The sequence below is a fragment of the Ahaetulla prasina genome, chromosome 1 (genome assembly GCF_028640845.1).
Source record: "Ahaetulla prasina isolate Xishuangbanna chromosome 1, ASM2864084v1, whole genome shotgun sequence".
Lineage (NCBI taxonomy): Eukaryota > Metazoa > Chordata > Lepidosauria > Squamata > Colubridae > Ahaetulla > Ahaetulla prasina.
The window spans coordinates 8,781,947-8,798,633 of NC_080539.1; the positions used below are offsets into that span (position 1 = coordinate 8,781,947).

General features: G+C 41.3%; 1 protein-coding gene across 1 annotated transcript in view; it reads right to left on the reverse strand.

Annotated features, from left to right (window-relative positions):
* Positions 1-1,687: 1,687 nt before the first annotated feature.
* VMP1 (vacuole membrane protein 1) overlaps positions 1,688-16,687 on the reverse strand; it is a 175,636-nt gene continuing 160,636 nt past the window's right edge. The window contains exons 11-12 of the mRNA XM_058164136.1: positions 6,694-6,793; positions 1,688-4,910 (exon numbers count right to left, since the gene is read on the reverse strand). Of these exons, the coding sequence (XP_058020119.1) occupies positions 4,767-4,910; positions 6,694-6,793 (244 nt within the window). The 3' untranslated portion in view covers positions 1,688-4,766. The remainder of the gene's footprint in view (positions 4,911-6,693; positions 6,794-16,687) is intronic.

Genomic DNA, 16,687 nt, shown 5'->3' on the forward strand with positions numbered 1-16,687 from the left:
GGTTGCCACAAAGAAGAGGGAGTCGGGCTGTTCTCCAAAGCACCTGAAGGCAGGAGAAGAAGCAATGGGTGGAAACTAATCAAGGAGAGAAGCAACTTAGAACTAAGGAGAAATTTCCTGACAGTGAGAACAATTAATCAGTGGAAAACTTGCCTGCAGAAGTTGTAAATGCTCCAACACTGGAAATTTTTAAGAAAATGTTGGATAGCCATTTGTCTGAAATGGTGCAGGGTTTCCTGCCTGGGCAGGGGGTTGGACTAGAAGACCTCCAAGGTCCCTTCCAACTCTGATATTATTATTATTACCTCCAGGTTCCCTTCCAGCTCTAGGATTTTATGTTGTCAAAACATTTAAAAAAAAACAACCCTTATTATATCAGAATTTGCTTCCTTGTAGGTGAAGACCACAATTTGCCATTGTGTCACTCTTCCAAGTTTGCCGAGGTCTCATCCAAGGGAAATAAATTGGATGAACAACTTCTGTTGATCTGGAAACCATTTTTTCCATGGCCTAAAATTGCCTTTGCCATTTTTGCAGCTATGGTACAGGGCGGGCTTAGAGCAGGGGTCTCCAACCTTGGTCACTTTAAGACTTGTGGACTTCAACTCCCAGAATTCCTCAGCCAGCTTTGCTTTTCTGGGAGAATTCTGGGAATTGAAGTCCCCAAGTCTTAAAATTGCCAAGGTTGGAGGCTCCTGACTTAAAAGATCGTTCATCTAATACAGGGGTTTGCAAACTTGGCTCTTTTAAGACTTGGGGACTTCAACTCCCACGGTTCCTCAGCCAGCTTTGCTGGCTGAGGGACTCTGGGAATTGAAGTCCACAAGTCTTAAAGGGACCAAGGTTGGAGACCCCTGGCTTAGAGGGTGGTGACAACGAACCCTTGTTTTAATGATCCCCCACTCCCACCAGTGGTGCTTAGCAAACCAGGCACTGCGTGCTCTTTATCTGTGTGCCGATCACAGTAATTTACAGAAGTGAACCCTTAAAAATGAGATAACTGCAAAATTGATGCATAGAGTAGCTTGAATGACCGAACGGAAGACTCAGAGAGAGAGAGAGAAATTCTTTAAGATGGAATCAGAAAACTTTGGAAATAAGTACTTCGTTACCACAAGCGTGCAATTTATTTTCTTTTATTTGATCCACCAACAAAGGCTTTTTTTTTTTATTTGCATGATTATAAAGTTCTACAGATCCTCTACATTTTTGCTGAGTAACCCAGAAGCATTCTTCTTCTTCCCATGTATTCTGGCCCATTTAATTGGAAAGAGGCACATCGACCAGCATAGAAAAGCAGTAAAAATCCCAATACTCACAGGGAAAACGACTATATTTTTCGGAGTATAAGACGCTCCGGACTATAAGATGCACCTACCTTTTTTGGTAAGGAAAACAACAAAAAGAAATCTGCCTCTGCCTCCCAGCAATTTTCCCTCATTGCAGCAAACAGCCTGCTTTACTTTCATTTTCGTTTTTAGCATAGCTTGATTAGCACAAGAAAAAAAAAATCTGCTCCCAGCAATTTACCTCCTTGCAGCAAGCAGCAGAGGCCTGCGCAGCAATAGGCCATGGCAATGCCTGCAGCCTGAAACAGCTGATGGTCGGGAGGCCGACCCAAGGGATAATCAGCTGCTTGTGCTAATCAGGCTGTGCTGAAGCTGAAACTGGCTGTTTGCTGTTAGGAGGTAAATTGCTGGGAGGCAGAGGCCAAAAGGTGGGGGCCAGTGGGTGGGTGGGGCTAGATTCGGTGTATCAAAATTTTCATCCCCTTTTTAGGGGGGAAATGGTGTGTCTTATACTCTGAAAAAATACAGTATCTCTATAAATACAGATTTAGCTACACACACACACAACTAATTGTTCCAAGGTTGATTAAAGTGAATCATTTTCTAAAGACAGCAGTACTCTAAATCATCACTTCTGTATTTTTAAAGTATGGGGGGTGCTGTTGATAAAATTGGGAAAATGAAGATGGATAGCTGATAATAAAAATTATTAGCTATTCCTCTTCCTTTCTTCCCATCAGTGACAGCTTCATGTGGTTTTATTCCAAGATGGAATTGGCTTGGTGCTATAAAATTCTTACCCAAACACCCTGCGCCACACAATCTCCATCATCCACAGCCAGCATGGCATTTAGAGGACCATAAGCCAGGGCGGTAAACACTTACTTTCAGCAATTAATGAGTCTGGAAGAAAATGCAAACCTGCATATGCAAAGCTGGCTGGGGAATTCTGGGAGCTGAAGTCCTCCAGGCTTAAAGTTGCCAAGGTTGGAGACCCCTGTATAGAGTTGGCTTGCATGAAAATCCTTCCAGTGCAGAAAAACTGCTTTCTTCTCAAACCTGCATTCTCAAGCCAAGATGGAACAACCATGAAATGCCGTGTAACCCTCCTTCTCGTTTTCTATGGTTTCATCTGGAAGACCCTGCGTTGCGCAGAAGATCTTGCAAAGGGTAGTAAGTCCCCAAGCACCGTTTTGCATAGCCGAGAGAAGTTCGAAGGAATCTGGATTTTAATTTACTGACGAACGTCTCCTCCAGCCCTAAATACTAACGGACGTCCTTTTTTTCCCTGCTCAACCGTGTCTGAGGACATCTTATTCCACCCCACCGTCTTCTCGCCCTCTGGAAACGTACCTGCCACAAAAGATCTTGAGCGACATGGCTCCCAATGTATTTCAAGACGAAGGGCACACGTGGGTTTGAGATATCCAAGGATGTCCATTTCTTCTTCTTCTTTTTTTAAAAATGCAGATGTCAAGGCAGCCCCATCCCCCCGCAGGCTGGACAAACAGGTTGGAGATGATGGATGGATGGATGGACACAGTCAAGATGAAAGATACCAAAATGTCAGACAGCCTACCGACTGTTGTTGCCATGACATCCAACAGTCAACATCAGTCTGATAAGCTATCCGACAGAAAGGTACACGCCCAGGAGGTGTCACAATGCTAGACGGGAATGCAGACCAGGGAGGGGGGGGAAGGGAGGGAGGAGGGGCACACACGTGGGAGAAGATCGGAGACATACCACTCGCTTGTACAAAACATAAGACAATCAGCCGGAAACCCAACTGGTCCGATGTCCACGCGTTAAGGTAACGTAAAAATAGAATTGGGCGAGACCAAGCATCCGCTAAAATCGACTGACTTCTGATTAGCCAGAGCTTAAGAACATCCTTAGAAAGAAAAATGGAATTTTTACCAAGCACTACCGTCAGGTTCACTTCTATCCCGCCAAATTTCTGAAGATGTTCTTCAGCAGACAAAGAGGTTGTTCTACGCGTTGGGGGACAGAGCAGGTGACTTGTCTTAAAAGACAGGAGGGGAAAGTTACGACGCCGATAAAAAAGGAGGCGTCGCCCCCACATCACCGTGCCAGAGAGGAGACTCAATCTCCGTGCATTTGGGTTCCTGGCCCAACCATCTATGAATCAACTTCCCACCCATGCTTTGGAAATGAAGATCGTCTCCTTTTCAGGAACAGAGGAAGTGTCCTCCTTTGAATTGGTGGTCCTTTAGATGCAGGTTGTCCTCTCCAAACTTCCTGAGGTTCAAGCACTCAAAACGGAAGTAAAGGAACTGTTTTATAACCACAGCCTTTCCTTCCTCCCCCTCCCCCACTTTTTAACAAAAAGAGGCACCGTGAAGCTATCTTTGAATGTTGTTTATTCCAGTTAACCTTTCCTGCACCTTACAAACCAACTTCCTGTGGCATTTCCCTTAAACAGTGCTCTGGAAACACTGCGAGAGTTAAACCATTTTTTTGTAAAATCCAACACAAGGATAACGCCAGGTATCGGGGCTACCGGGTCAGTGAAATAAATAAAAAACAACGGAACAGCGTCCAAAAACAAAAAAATAATAATAAAAAAAAATCCCACCCTGTCTATAGTTCCTTGATCTGAGCCAAGAGTTCTCGGGAAAAATCCAAGAACCGAGAACTCTCAGAACAAGCACTCGTCCACAACGGGAGGCTGAGGGTGTTGAAAGATTGTGCAAAGGAACTAAAAAAGGGGAAAAAAATTGGGAGGGGAGGATTTAACCGGAACACACGCGCGCGCACAAAAAAAGGGGAAGAACTGAGGATAGTTTTAAAAGACCCAAACGGGGGAAGTCTGGAATGATCTGAGAGGGGGTTGATTTAATGCCCTTCTAAACAGGCTCAAGGAAAAAGGAAGAGCTCTCCTCACCCTTCCCATTGAACACTGACATGGGGGGAATTTCCAGATGTTGGTCTCAGAAGGGCCACGCCCGCTGCTAGTAAATCTTTTTAAGATCAGTCAGGTTATAGATGAAGATGGTTTGCACCCATCCGGGAGGCGCTGAACTTTAAACGTCACGGATGGACAGTAGCCCTAAAAAGTTCTAGAAGGCCGGGAACTTTTATTTGAAAATCAGAAAAAAAGCAAGAGGAGGGGGGGGGAGAGAGGGGAACCCCCACCCCTAACCCAGCCGTGTAGTGAATTTGGAAGGGAGGGGAAAAGCACGTTATGTTAAAACGAAATGAATTAACTTACATCGAAACAAGGGTGCATCAACGCGTTACCTTTAACGTGGAGACGGTGGCCCCGCGGGAACCGTGACTAATGGCGGAGTTACTTAAACCAAACAGACCACCCTTACCTGTCCCCCACCCCACCCCCTCCTAACCCTCTCCCTCTTTTGCAAATGATGATGATGACGACGATGATGATTAAATGCAAGGCTGGTTATTCCAGTGGAAGTTGGGGGATTCCATCCCTCCCTTTCCTGATCCAGCTCATTTCGCTTTCCTCTCCGAGTTCGTGCGTTGCTGGAGACGCTTGTCGTAACTTTGGGCCATGGAGTTAATAATGGACAAGACAAAATAGCACACCATAATTATAACCAATTTCTCAAACGTCCAGGAGAGCCAGTTTTCACCCTGTAGAAAAAGAGGACAAGAGGAAGGAAGGAAGAGAGAGAGAGAGAGAGAGAGAGAGAGAGAGAAGAATATTAGGGTGATGTGTGCTACAAAAATATGGGTCGTCCTCAACTTATGACCACAATTGAGCCCAACACTGCGACCGTCATTAATATAAGTCAGTTGCCAAGCCTCTGAATTTTGATCACGTGACCACGGGGTGAAAAAAACAACAACCACGGTCCTAAGTCAGGCGTCTCAGCGCCGTGGTAGCTTTGAACGGTCACTAAACGAGCTGTGGTAAGTCGAGGACTATCTGAGTTGTAGGCTGACGGGAGGCAGACGGCTTCTAACCACTTTCTAACCTAGGTTTGTTGGGCAGCAAAGCGAGGTTGCTAAGCTCTTCGCGGGTGGCAGAGCCAAGCAGAAGATTCCGGGTTCAACGGAAACTCCCGTTACGTGGCTTGATTGGGTGGTAGAACTTTAACAGGCAACGCGGGAGGCAGCTGACCGGTGACCAGTTCTATTACTGGAAAGAATTAAGTGGCCTTTCGTAGGAAGATGAGTAATATGTGGGTCAGCATCTTTCCAGGAAGTTGCTTTGGCCTTACTGAGTTTCTCAAGAATAACGTGGGAGTTATCAGAAAGTGTCTCACCCACAATACTGAATAATTTATCCAGACGGTTTAAGCTGTCCAGTGGGGTTCCCGGGCAGCTCAGATGCTTTTAAGTGGAGCACCCTAAGGAGAAGGAGTCTGTCAAACTGCTTCTATAATTGATCAATGAGTCCTTCTGCATAAGAAGGACTGGGAGGGGTGATATGAAAGCAGTCTTCCAATATCTCAGGGGCTGCCCCAAAGAAGAGGGAGTCAAGCTATTCTCCAAAGCACCTGAGGGCAGGACAAGAAACAATGGGTGGAAAGTAATCAAGGAGAGAAGCAACTTAGAACTAAGGGGAAATTTCCTGACAGTGAAAACAATTAATCAGGGGAACAGCTTGCCACCAGAAGTTGTGAATGCTCCAAGACTGGAGATTTTTCAGAAGAGATTGGATAGCCGTTTGTCTGAAATGCTATACGGCTGGGGTCTCTAACCTTTGCAACTTTAAGACTTGTGTACGTCAACTCCCAGAATTGTGGGAGTTGAAGTCCACAAGTCTTAAAGTTGCCAAGGTTGGAGACCCCTGGTATAGGGTTTCCTGCCTGACATGGGGGGTTGGAGAATAGATGACAGGAGTTGCTGAAAAACTGACACGGTTGTTGGGTGAAAGTCCCCGTTTGAGGACAGCCTGTTCCCCTCGGGCACCGATTTTAATAAAACTGGACTCGGAGAGTTAGCGGTCGGTCATCCGAAGGGGGAGTAATAACTGGAGAGATTTGGGAGGAAGGCTTATCAACTCCCAAGGTTTTGCTGCGAGACGCGGGAGGGCGGCGGTGAGCAGCGAAGGGAAAAAGTAAGAATAAAAGCCGCACTTTTCTACCGTTCTTGAAGAAGGCCGGGTTCGCTTTTCCTCTCAAAGGCCCAGCGTGTGGAGATGAATTAAAGTGGTGATGGGCCAGGAAGGAAGAAATATGGAAAGACTCTTCAGCCAAACTAAAGACATGGCTAAAGGATCTTCCCAGGGTTGAAATTATGGATGATTTTATCTCAAGTTTTTATTCACGATATTCTCGATGCAGTCAATTTCTTAACCCGCTTTAGCTAGTTGCGTCCTGTTTAGAGATTTTTTTTTTTTTGCTAAAGGGTGACTCCCCCCCCCCCAAAAAAAACCATTTAGGAAAGGAAACAAAGGCAGGTTTCTTACCTGGGGGGTCTCGTTGGCTCTGCTGTGCAGCTTGATCCGCTGAGCTTCCAAGTGTTCTTGAAAAGGTTTTTGCAGCGATGCTCCGATGCCGGGCACCGAGCTAGGGGTGAGTCAGGGAGCCCCCCCAAATTTGCGAGCGAGGGCAGGCATTTGGGGAAGGGGGAAGAGGAGGGGGAGGAAAAAGAGAGAGCACAAGAAACATGATTGGAGGGGGAACTTACCCAATGAAAGCTAAAAAGGGAGAGACATCAGCCCTCGCGGAAGGGAAGGGGATGGCTGGGAAGACAGAAAAGAGCAGGGACTCTACTCTCCTCCAGCTGGTGTCAAAAATAAAATTAAGGAGGGAAATAAAAAAAAAAAGAAAGAAAAGAAAACCAGCCAAGAAAAGAAAACCAAAAAGATGGGAGGAAAAAAAAATTGCTTTTGGCAAGTTCGGCTAAAAAAACAACCACCAAAAACCCAGCTGGGCTCAGGGAAGGAAAAGCCTGAAGATGAAGGCTGGAAGTTCCTGACTTGGGGGGCAGCCCCCTGGGTTAGACCCGTGCCGGTTGGCACTGGGTGACTTCAGAAAAGTCCCCGCCATTTATCACCCAGGCAGGGTTCCTGTAAGAACTGGTTTGAACCGATCAGCAAGGAAATGACTTGGCTGGTGTCAGTCGCCCCGTTTAAAAAAGAAACCGCCCGCCTCCCTCGTGTGACCTGTTCAAAAGAGGCGGGACCGGCCCAAACCAAGTCCTTATTAGGACAACTCCTGCGTCATCCCTCCCCTCCCCTCCCTCCCCACCCCATGCCCCCAGGGCCTTATCCCCGAAAAGAATGCATTCCCCAGCTGCAAGAAAGGTACCTCCCATCAAAAGCCAGGCAATGAAAAAAAAAGAAAGAAGAAGAGGAAGAAAGCAAGGAAAAAAAATGACAAAGAAAGAGAGAGAGAGAGAGAGAGAAAGAGAAAGAATAAGAGAAAGAGAAAGAGAGAGAGAGAAAAATAAAAAAGAGAAAGAGAAAGGAAAAAGAAAGAGAATAAAAGAGAGAGAGAGAAAGAAAGAGACAGAGACAGAAAAAGAAAGAGAAAAGAGGAAGGAAGAATAAAAGAAAGAAAGAAAGAAAAGACAGAGATAGAAACAGAAAGAGACAGATAGAAGAGAGAAAGGAAGAATAAAAGAAAGAAAAGACAGATAGAGAGAGAGACAAAAGAGGAAGAATAAAAGAAAGAGAGAAAAAGAAACAGACAGATAGAAATAGAAAGACAGATAGAAAGAGAGAGAGAGAATAAAAGAAAAAGACAGAGAGAGAGAGAAAGAGAAAAAGAGGAAGGAAGAATAGAAAGAGAAAGAAAAAGAAAAAGAAACAGAGAAAAAGAGAAAGAGATAGAAAGAGTGACTGAGCGAACGAGAGAGAGAAAGAATAAAAGAAAGAAAAAAGACAGAAAGAGAAAAAGAAGGAAGAATAGAAGAAAGAAAGAAAAAGAAACAGAGAGAAATAAAAAGAGACAGAAAGAGAGAGAGAGAGAGAAAGGAAAAATAAAAGAAAGAAAGAAAGAAAGAAAGAAAGAAAGAAAGAAAGAAAGAAAGTGATTGAGTCACAAAGAATCTTGGCTTCTGAATCATGCCGCAGTGTTCCCTGGCCGGCTCCGGCTGCAGAGGAACTGGGTGCTGATCACCACGTTTCCTTAAGATAGAAAGAAATGCTGGGATGGCACATAGGAGAGGGGTGGGCTTGGGGGAGAAGTCAGGCCGTGAGCTGCCTTCTTTCTGGAGCTAAGGAAAAGCAGGAAGCCACATTGGAAGCCCCCTCCCCTCAAAAGTGATCCCTGACACCCTCTGGAAGGATTATGAGTGGGGTGGAGGTGGGGGGTGTGTGTGTTTTCCTCTACGAGCGCGTATTCAGCTCCCTGCCACGCCCAAGCCAGGATGAGGCCAAAGCAGGTATCATTCTGGGCCTGGCCCCCCCCCTCCAATAAAGCAGAAAAGGGGGGAGGGTCTCTCCAGCAGCATGGACAATGGGCCCTTTAAGGTCCTGGAGAAAAATGGGGGAGGGGGGACAGAGATGGAAGAAGCTACCAATGATGGTCTTTTGTGGACTGGCTGGGGATAAAGAAAGGGAAAAAGAGAGGAAAAAAAAGAGAGAAAGAGAGAGAGAGAGAGAGAAAGAAAGAAAGAATGAAAGAAAGAAAGAACATAAGAAAAAGAAAGAAAAAGAGAGAAAAAGAAAGATTGTAAGAGAAAGAAAGAAAGAGAGAAAAAGAAAGAAAGAGAGAGACGGAGAGAAAAAGAGAAAGAAAAAGAAAGAACATGAGATAGAAAGGAAGAAAGAGAAAGTAAATAAGAAAGAAAGAGAGAAAGAAAGAAAGAAAGATGGAGAGAAAAAGAGAAAGAAAGTCAAAGACAAAGGGAAGGAAAGAAAGAAAGAAAGAAAGAAAGAAAGAGAGAAACAAAGGAAGAAAGGGGAAAAAAAAGAAAAAGAGAGATGGAGAGAAAAAGAGAAAGAAAGAGAAAGACAGAAACAAAGGGAAGGAAGGAAGGAAAGAGAAAGTAAAGGAAGGAAAAAAGGAAAGAAAAGGAAAGAAAGAGAAAGAAAGAGATGGAGAGAAAAGAAAGAGAAAGACAGAAATAAAGGAAGGAAGGAAGGAAAGAAAGAAAAGAAAGAGAAAGAAAGGAAGAAAAAGAAAGAGAGAGAGAGAAAGAAAGAAAGAAAGAAAGAAAGAAAGAAAGAAAGAAAGAAAGAAAGAAAGAAAGAAAGAAAGGTGATTGATTTTACAAAGAATCTTGGCCTTTGAACCTGTCATCCCACACATTTGGAAGAGGCAATAACGCCAATGAAAACCAAAACTTGGGCTCTCAGAAATCGGATTCCTTGCTTGGACACAGCATTTGCTCTCAGGAAGGCCTGGCTGACTCCAACTCAATCTCCTGAATCTCATGGGGGGGGGTCCCTATTGGGTCCCCCTGACCCAAACGTAGCACTTTGGGGGGGGGGGTGAGAATTGCCGGAAGCCTAATTTGTGGGGCAGGGAAAAAAATTTCGTCTTCTCACCAGTAGACAAAGTATTCAAAAAACGTTCTCAATGAAATTATGGCTTCCTTTGTGATCCGCTTTGGGCCCTAAGATCAGCAGCATATCATTAATAAATCATTAATTTATTAATGAAATTTATTAATGTCATTCATAAATAAATTCACAACATCCTTTTGTCCGACGTACGTCGAGGTCTGAACGGCGCATGTGCGCACAAAATCAACAGAAAACCAAAGGATTGGACAAGCCTGAACAACATTGCAATTATGTCTTCTACAAGTAGTCCTCAATAGCGACCGTTCGAAGTTACAACGGCTGTGAAAGAAGTGACTTAGGACCGTTTTTCACACGACCCGCACAGTATCCCTGTGGTCACGTGATCAAAATTTGGATGCTTGGCAACCGGTTTGTATTTATGACGGTTGCAGTGTCCCTGGGTCACGTGATCTCCTTTGGCGACCTTCTGACAAGCAAAGCCAATGCCGCCAGAGTCATTTATTTTTTTTTGTTTACATTTATACCCCGCCCTTCTCCGAAGACTCAGGGCGGCTTACAGTGTATAAGGCAATAGTCTCATTCTATTTGTATATTTTTACAAAGTCAACTTATTGCCCCCCAACAATCTGGGTCCTCATTTTACCTACCTTATAAAGGATGGAAGGCTGAGTCAACCTTGGGCCGGGCTCGAACCTGCAGTAATTGCAGGCTTTGTGTTCTTAATAACAGGCCTTACCAGCCTGAGCTAAACCGGCCCTTTTAACATCGGCATTACTAACTTAACAACTGCCAGTGATTCACTTAAACAACTCTGGCAAGGAAGGCTGCAAAATGGGCAGAATTCAACTTAACAAATGGTCTCGTTTAACAACAGAAATTTGGGGCTGAAATGAGGTTGTAAGTTAAGGACTACTGGTTCTTTTTCCTGTTTTTTTTAAATAGCCACGGTTAGGCTTTTTTGGAGATTTAGATTTTTGGACGGGGAAAAAATCGGTTTTGTTCTTTTCGATATGTTTGATATCCTCACTCTTTTAACGAGTTACGCAGGTTAAAAAGCACTTCTGTGGCTTCCATAAATTCAGTTCTTTTATTTGACTGGAAAGTTTATTTGACTGGAACGTGTCCTAACATGGTATATGCATCCATCCCAAAAACTGGCCTCCATGAAAAACCCTGAAAAAAATATAGCATACAATATAGCATAAAAGTTTTATTTTTTAAAAGTGATCCTCGCTGAGAAAATTAGAGACCCATCCCCAAATATTTACAGCGTGGTTTTCTTCGACACACGATCGTTTCAAAAACGGCAGGAGGATCATAAAAGAAGAAGAGTGATACCATATTAAGAAAATTTCTCACCTTATAATAAACACCCTTCCCTCCCTAAAAATTAAGAACTCATCATCTTTCTGGTATGAGTCTCCCCAATGCCTCCCTGGCAAACCGAGTCATCTTTTACAGACCAATCTGCATTTCAGTAAAGATGACACAGAAGTCCTGACCAGGGAAAACGCTTCAAACTTTCAAAAAGAGTCAGCAGATCTCAGATAAGAAATGCCCAGACTATGAGTATTAAATGAGTAGCCGAATACTATTCATCCCTGTAAGGGCTTAAACCCACTTGCTATTGAAATTTAACTGCAGAATAAAGTCCGACCAACATTCAAGATTGGGGTAAGGCTTGTTTCTTATGCATCAACCATTCACTTTTTAAAATTATTATTTATTTTCACTTTTTTATCTCTCTCTTTCCGGTAATCGAACATGCCATAAAACAATCTTCTTTCAAATCAGCCAACAGTACGGGGTTTTAATAAGTTATGCTGTGGACCTTGAAGGATGCTTGTGTATTTATACAAACCCTGCTAACTACTGAAAAGTTTGCTATTTTTAACATCCAGAGGGGAAAAATAAAAGCAGTTTTAGATAACGTTAAAAGAGTTGTAATTTTCTCTTCTCTTCTCAACTGGGTGGTTTTTATTTCCGGCCTCTGGCTCTAATTGTGGATTATTAATTAAGCGGAAAAGATTTAGATACCTGTTTCTCATGTATGGAATGATGTTTCAGAACAGATAAGATAAACGTGTTTCTCTTAGGTAGTGAAAGGCAAATAAAAAACACATTTCTGATCTTGGAAAAAGAACGTTTTACAAAGGCAGAAAACGAAAACATTAAGAAGACAACTTCTTAATGCTGGTTGCCTTGAAAGAATGACTACCGAGGAGGGGAAAAAAATATTTCAAAAGGACTGCGTATTAATTCAATTTATATAGTTCTATAGCTGGGCAAGGGTTTTGGTTTTTTTTTTGGATAAATCACAGGAGATTGTCTATAAGCAGCAGTCCTTCAGCCACAATTCTCCATTAATTAACCATTTAATTAACCATTTTTCAACAAATGCTTCATTAATTTTAATTGACCATTTTATTTAGCCACCAAGAACTGAACATCAACGTGTGCTGCTGACTGTTCTTATTTAAAAAGAAGTTCTAGTTTTCTATTGGCTTTTCAAAATTAAGATATATAAAAATATGGCGGGTGTGTGTGAATTTTTGGAATGAAGTTTTAACCAAACGGCAATATGGGTTTTGACTTCTGAAGCTATTAGCCACCCCACCCAAGTCAAATGATTCTCAACTTTTGCTAATTTTCCAGCTTAAGAAGGCAAGATGCTTTCCTAGAAATGAGAATTCAGGGGAAGCGAATTACAAATCCTTTATCTGATTTACAGTTACACAGTCTAAAAAAGATTCCACCCTGAGAATTTATCTGCATTTTATTGAAATTATTCATTTTTACAATCTATATCTTGGCTTTTGGTTCTTGGGGCATTTTTGTTAACCACCTTCGAAGTGATATAGTTAAGTTCCCCCTTTTTTTCCTGAACTTATACACTTCCTTTAATCATGCAGAGCCCAGTTAAAGAATTAAATGCATATCTATCGGTTAGACATAGCTGAAGTGGTAAAAATTATGCGATTGCTTAACAAAATCTTCCAAAGGCGATTAAGAAGTACGAAATATAAATAAGAGAAGAAAATCGGCATAGATCAGTTGCATTGGTGGCATATATTCCCACAGATATTTTCAATTAAAATATTTGTGCACAGAAAATAAAGTTCAGATATTAGAAATCACTTTGGTGTTGAGAATAAGCAGTTCAGGTGAAGTGCAGGAAACAATACCTGCACTCAACTGAAAAAGAAGTTTTATTTAATTCAAGGACTTATTCTTAGACAAGTGGACAAAGCAAAAATGTACATAAAATTGCGTCCTCAAATCTACAGTTCTAAGGAAAAGCACAGCTGCGATTCAACAGTTCAGGGGAAAACTTTTACATTTCAGCTCGCTAAAATATTCTTAATAGCAAGAAATGGGGTTTAATTCTATAGAATGGAGGTATAATTGTACCAAATCACAATCCTTAACATTCGTATTGCAGATATAACACTGGATTTTATTTTCTTGATCTTTTCTTGAAGTAAAACTTAGGGGCTATAAATGCAATCGCAGGTTTCAGATGCGTAAGTCACTAAAATCAAAATAGCCTACTTAAATCCTTTGGATTGTAATTTGTTGGAAATGTAATAATTTTAAAACATTCTTTGAATATGACCCTAATTGTAGGGATGGGCATACAAATAAATGCGAGTTTGCCCCCCACCATTTTTTTGTACTTCTTGAACTTTTGTGCTTTAAGAATTAGTAAAATTCTAGTTTAAATTTGAGCACGAGGAAAAGAGGGCGTTCTTTTAAAATTGTACTTTTGAACTCTAGAGCGTGGCCGATTAAATCTATACTCCAATTAAAAACTGGTTTTCAAAAACACAAATCACAATAAAAACGATTTCAATACACTCCTAAACCCTTTTCTTTTCCATCACAAAACTTTGTCACTGGGATGAATGCAGGGTGCCAAGTATTTTTTTTCCACTCTGTCCTTCTCATTTCTATCTTTGCAAGACAAAAAGGCTTAAGAATCTACATTTGAAAAATTGCAGAGGGACACTTTCCAACCTTTGAAAAAGAATTGCCTGTTTCACTCTCACCAAGCACACAACCCTTTCAAAAGGGAAACTATTTTCAAGTCCCAGTCAACCTGCTCTATGCCAACGGTTGTTTTTCAATTTCTCTCCTGGAGATCGGGAGGAATCGAACCCTTCTCTGCTTATATGAAAGCAAAATGTCATAAATCATTATCCTATTACTTATTTGCTGCTATTCAGTCATTCAAGTTCAAGGCTCTGCATTTCCTAACCAACATTTTTCTTAAAAAAAAATATCCTGCCTTAATTATATAAAATTATTTATGTAGGTCTTGGCGTATTCAGGTCTTTTCCCGTGTAAGGTTGAAAATATCTTGGTGACATTTCGATGAGGTCTCACTCGTCATCTTCAGGCTGGTGCTTACAGCAAAGCTCGCACAAGCATGAAGCCGAAAGGACCAGCCTGAAGATGATGAGTGAGACCTTGTCGAAACGTCGCTAAGATACTCTCAACCTTACAAAGACCCGAATACGCCAAGACCTACATACCTATACCCGTGAAAACCTACAAAAATAATTATACTTATATACTTTATAATATTATACTTTATTTATTTATAATTTATTATAATTTATAATTTATTATATAAATTTATATAATAATATAATATAATATATATAATATATATAATATATATATTATATTATATTGTATTATATATATATTATATATATATATTATATATTATAATATATTAATATATAATAATATAATATAATATATATAATTTATATAATTATAAATTTATATAATATAATTTATATAATAATATAAATTTATTATATAATTTATAATTTATTATATAAATTTATTATATAAATTTATTTATTATATAAATAAATTTATAATTTATTATAATTTATTATATTTTCTCTTCTAATTTTCCTCACGACAACAAACCAGCAAGGTAGGCTACTGAGAAAAAAACAGTTGCCCAGCGTGCCCCCCTGTTCGAATTGGTATTCATCTCCGGAAACAAGAACAAAATCTTCCCTTTTTACTCCACGCTCCACCAACAAGCAGTTTTCTTCCGTGTATTTTCTCTGCTTGGTTAGTTAAGAGATTATTAAACATTTGGGACACAAAGTCAGGCTAAGTGATGTTTGCACCACGTCCGCTGCCTTTTCGGTGAGCCGAGCGCCAGCTTGTCTCAAGAACCCTCATATTTTTCACGCTGCGAAAAAGCCCAGGTAAGAACATCCGCAGAATTCAAATTGTATATTAAAAAACCCCGTAATTCCACATGAGACTTGTGCTAGCTTGTGATTTGCAAGGTTTGTGCTAAGGCTCACAACCCTGAGTGCTTCTCTATTACGCATCTGGGTTGCTTTTTAGGATAACACCACACAGGGTTAACAATCTGCCGATCTCCTTGTCTTAGTCAGAGGCGAACTCCAGGTTGTCGAACAGCACGCACAGCTTTAACACACACACACACACACACACACACACACACACACACACACACACACACACACACAGAACAGTTAAGCCTATTTGCAAGCCCGGCTCTGCCTTCTTGGGAACGGCACCCTGACCAGCTGACGAATTCTCTTCTTTTTCTACTTCCCTTGCAATGCACAATGTGTTTGTGGAAGCTTCATCAACTCGCTCAAGCCGAAGGTGTGGGGTGGGTGCAGTCACGAAGTCTAGCTGGGGTGTTACTAGTCCTCGTGAGGATGCCAAGCATAAGGAAAAGGTGTGGATGCCCTACCCAGGTATTTCTCCTCTGAGGTCACATCACTTTTCCTGCCTGCGTTAGCATCTCTTTCCATTTACATGTTGCCTATCTTCCTAACATCCATCTAATCTGTTTATCTATCTAATCCATCTATCATGTACCTATCTTTCTCTCTCTCTCCATCCATCCATCCATTCTCTCTCTCTCTCTATCTCTCTTTCATTCCCCACTATCCTGTCAGAGCTGAAGAAGCTTCTTGGATAAGAAGTAAAACATCTTCAACAGGAAAAAGAAAAGAAAATCCAGTTGCCTCCTGAAAAAGTACCTTTGGAATATCTATCTATCTATCTATCTATCTATCTATCTATCTATCTATCTATCTATCTATCTATCTATCTATCTATCTATCTATCTACCTACCTACCTACCTACCTACCTACCTACCATATGTATGTATGTATGTATGTATCTATGTAGGGCTTGGCGTATTTGAGTCTCTTCCCGTGTAAGGTTGAGGGTATCTTGGCGATGTTTCGACAAGGTTGAATGTCACCAAGATACTCTCAACCTTACACGGGAAAAGACCCGAATACGCCAAGACCTATATACCTATACCCGTGAAAACCTACAAAAACAAGTATCTGTCTGTCTGTCTGTCTGTCTGTCTGTCTGTCTGTCTGTCTGTCTGCCTGCCTGCCTGCCTGCCTGCCTGCCTATCTATCTATCTATCTATCTATCTATCTATCTATCTATCTATCTATCTATCTATCTATCTATCTATCTATAACTATAACTTGTTGCTGGCAATCCTTATGATTTATATTGCTATATTGATCATCAATTGTGTTGTAAATGTTGTACCTTGATGAACGTATCTTTTCTTTTATGTACACTGAGAGCATATGCACCAAGACAAATTCCTTGTGTGTCCAATCACACTTGGCCAATAAAAATTCTATTCTATTCTATTCTATTCTACTGTATCTATCTATCTATCTATCTATCTATCTATCTATCTATCTATCTATCTATCTATCTATCTATCTATCTATCTATCTATCTTCCTTCCTTCCTTCCATCTGAACATCTTCCCCCCCCCCTCTTGCTAGCCTTTCCTTTTAAACTTCCTCCTCCTTTCTTCTGCTCCATCATTAGAAACCTGACACCCCCTTTACCTATAAATATGGAAGCATTTAAAGAAAAACAATGAAGGAATACATTATCGCCCTTTCCGTATTCCGGACAGAGGAAACGGAG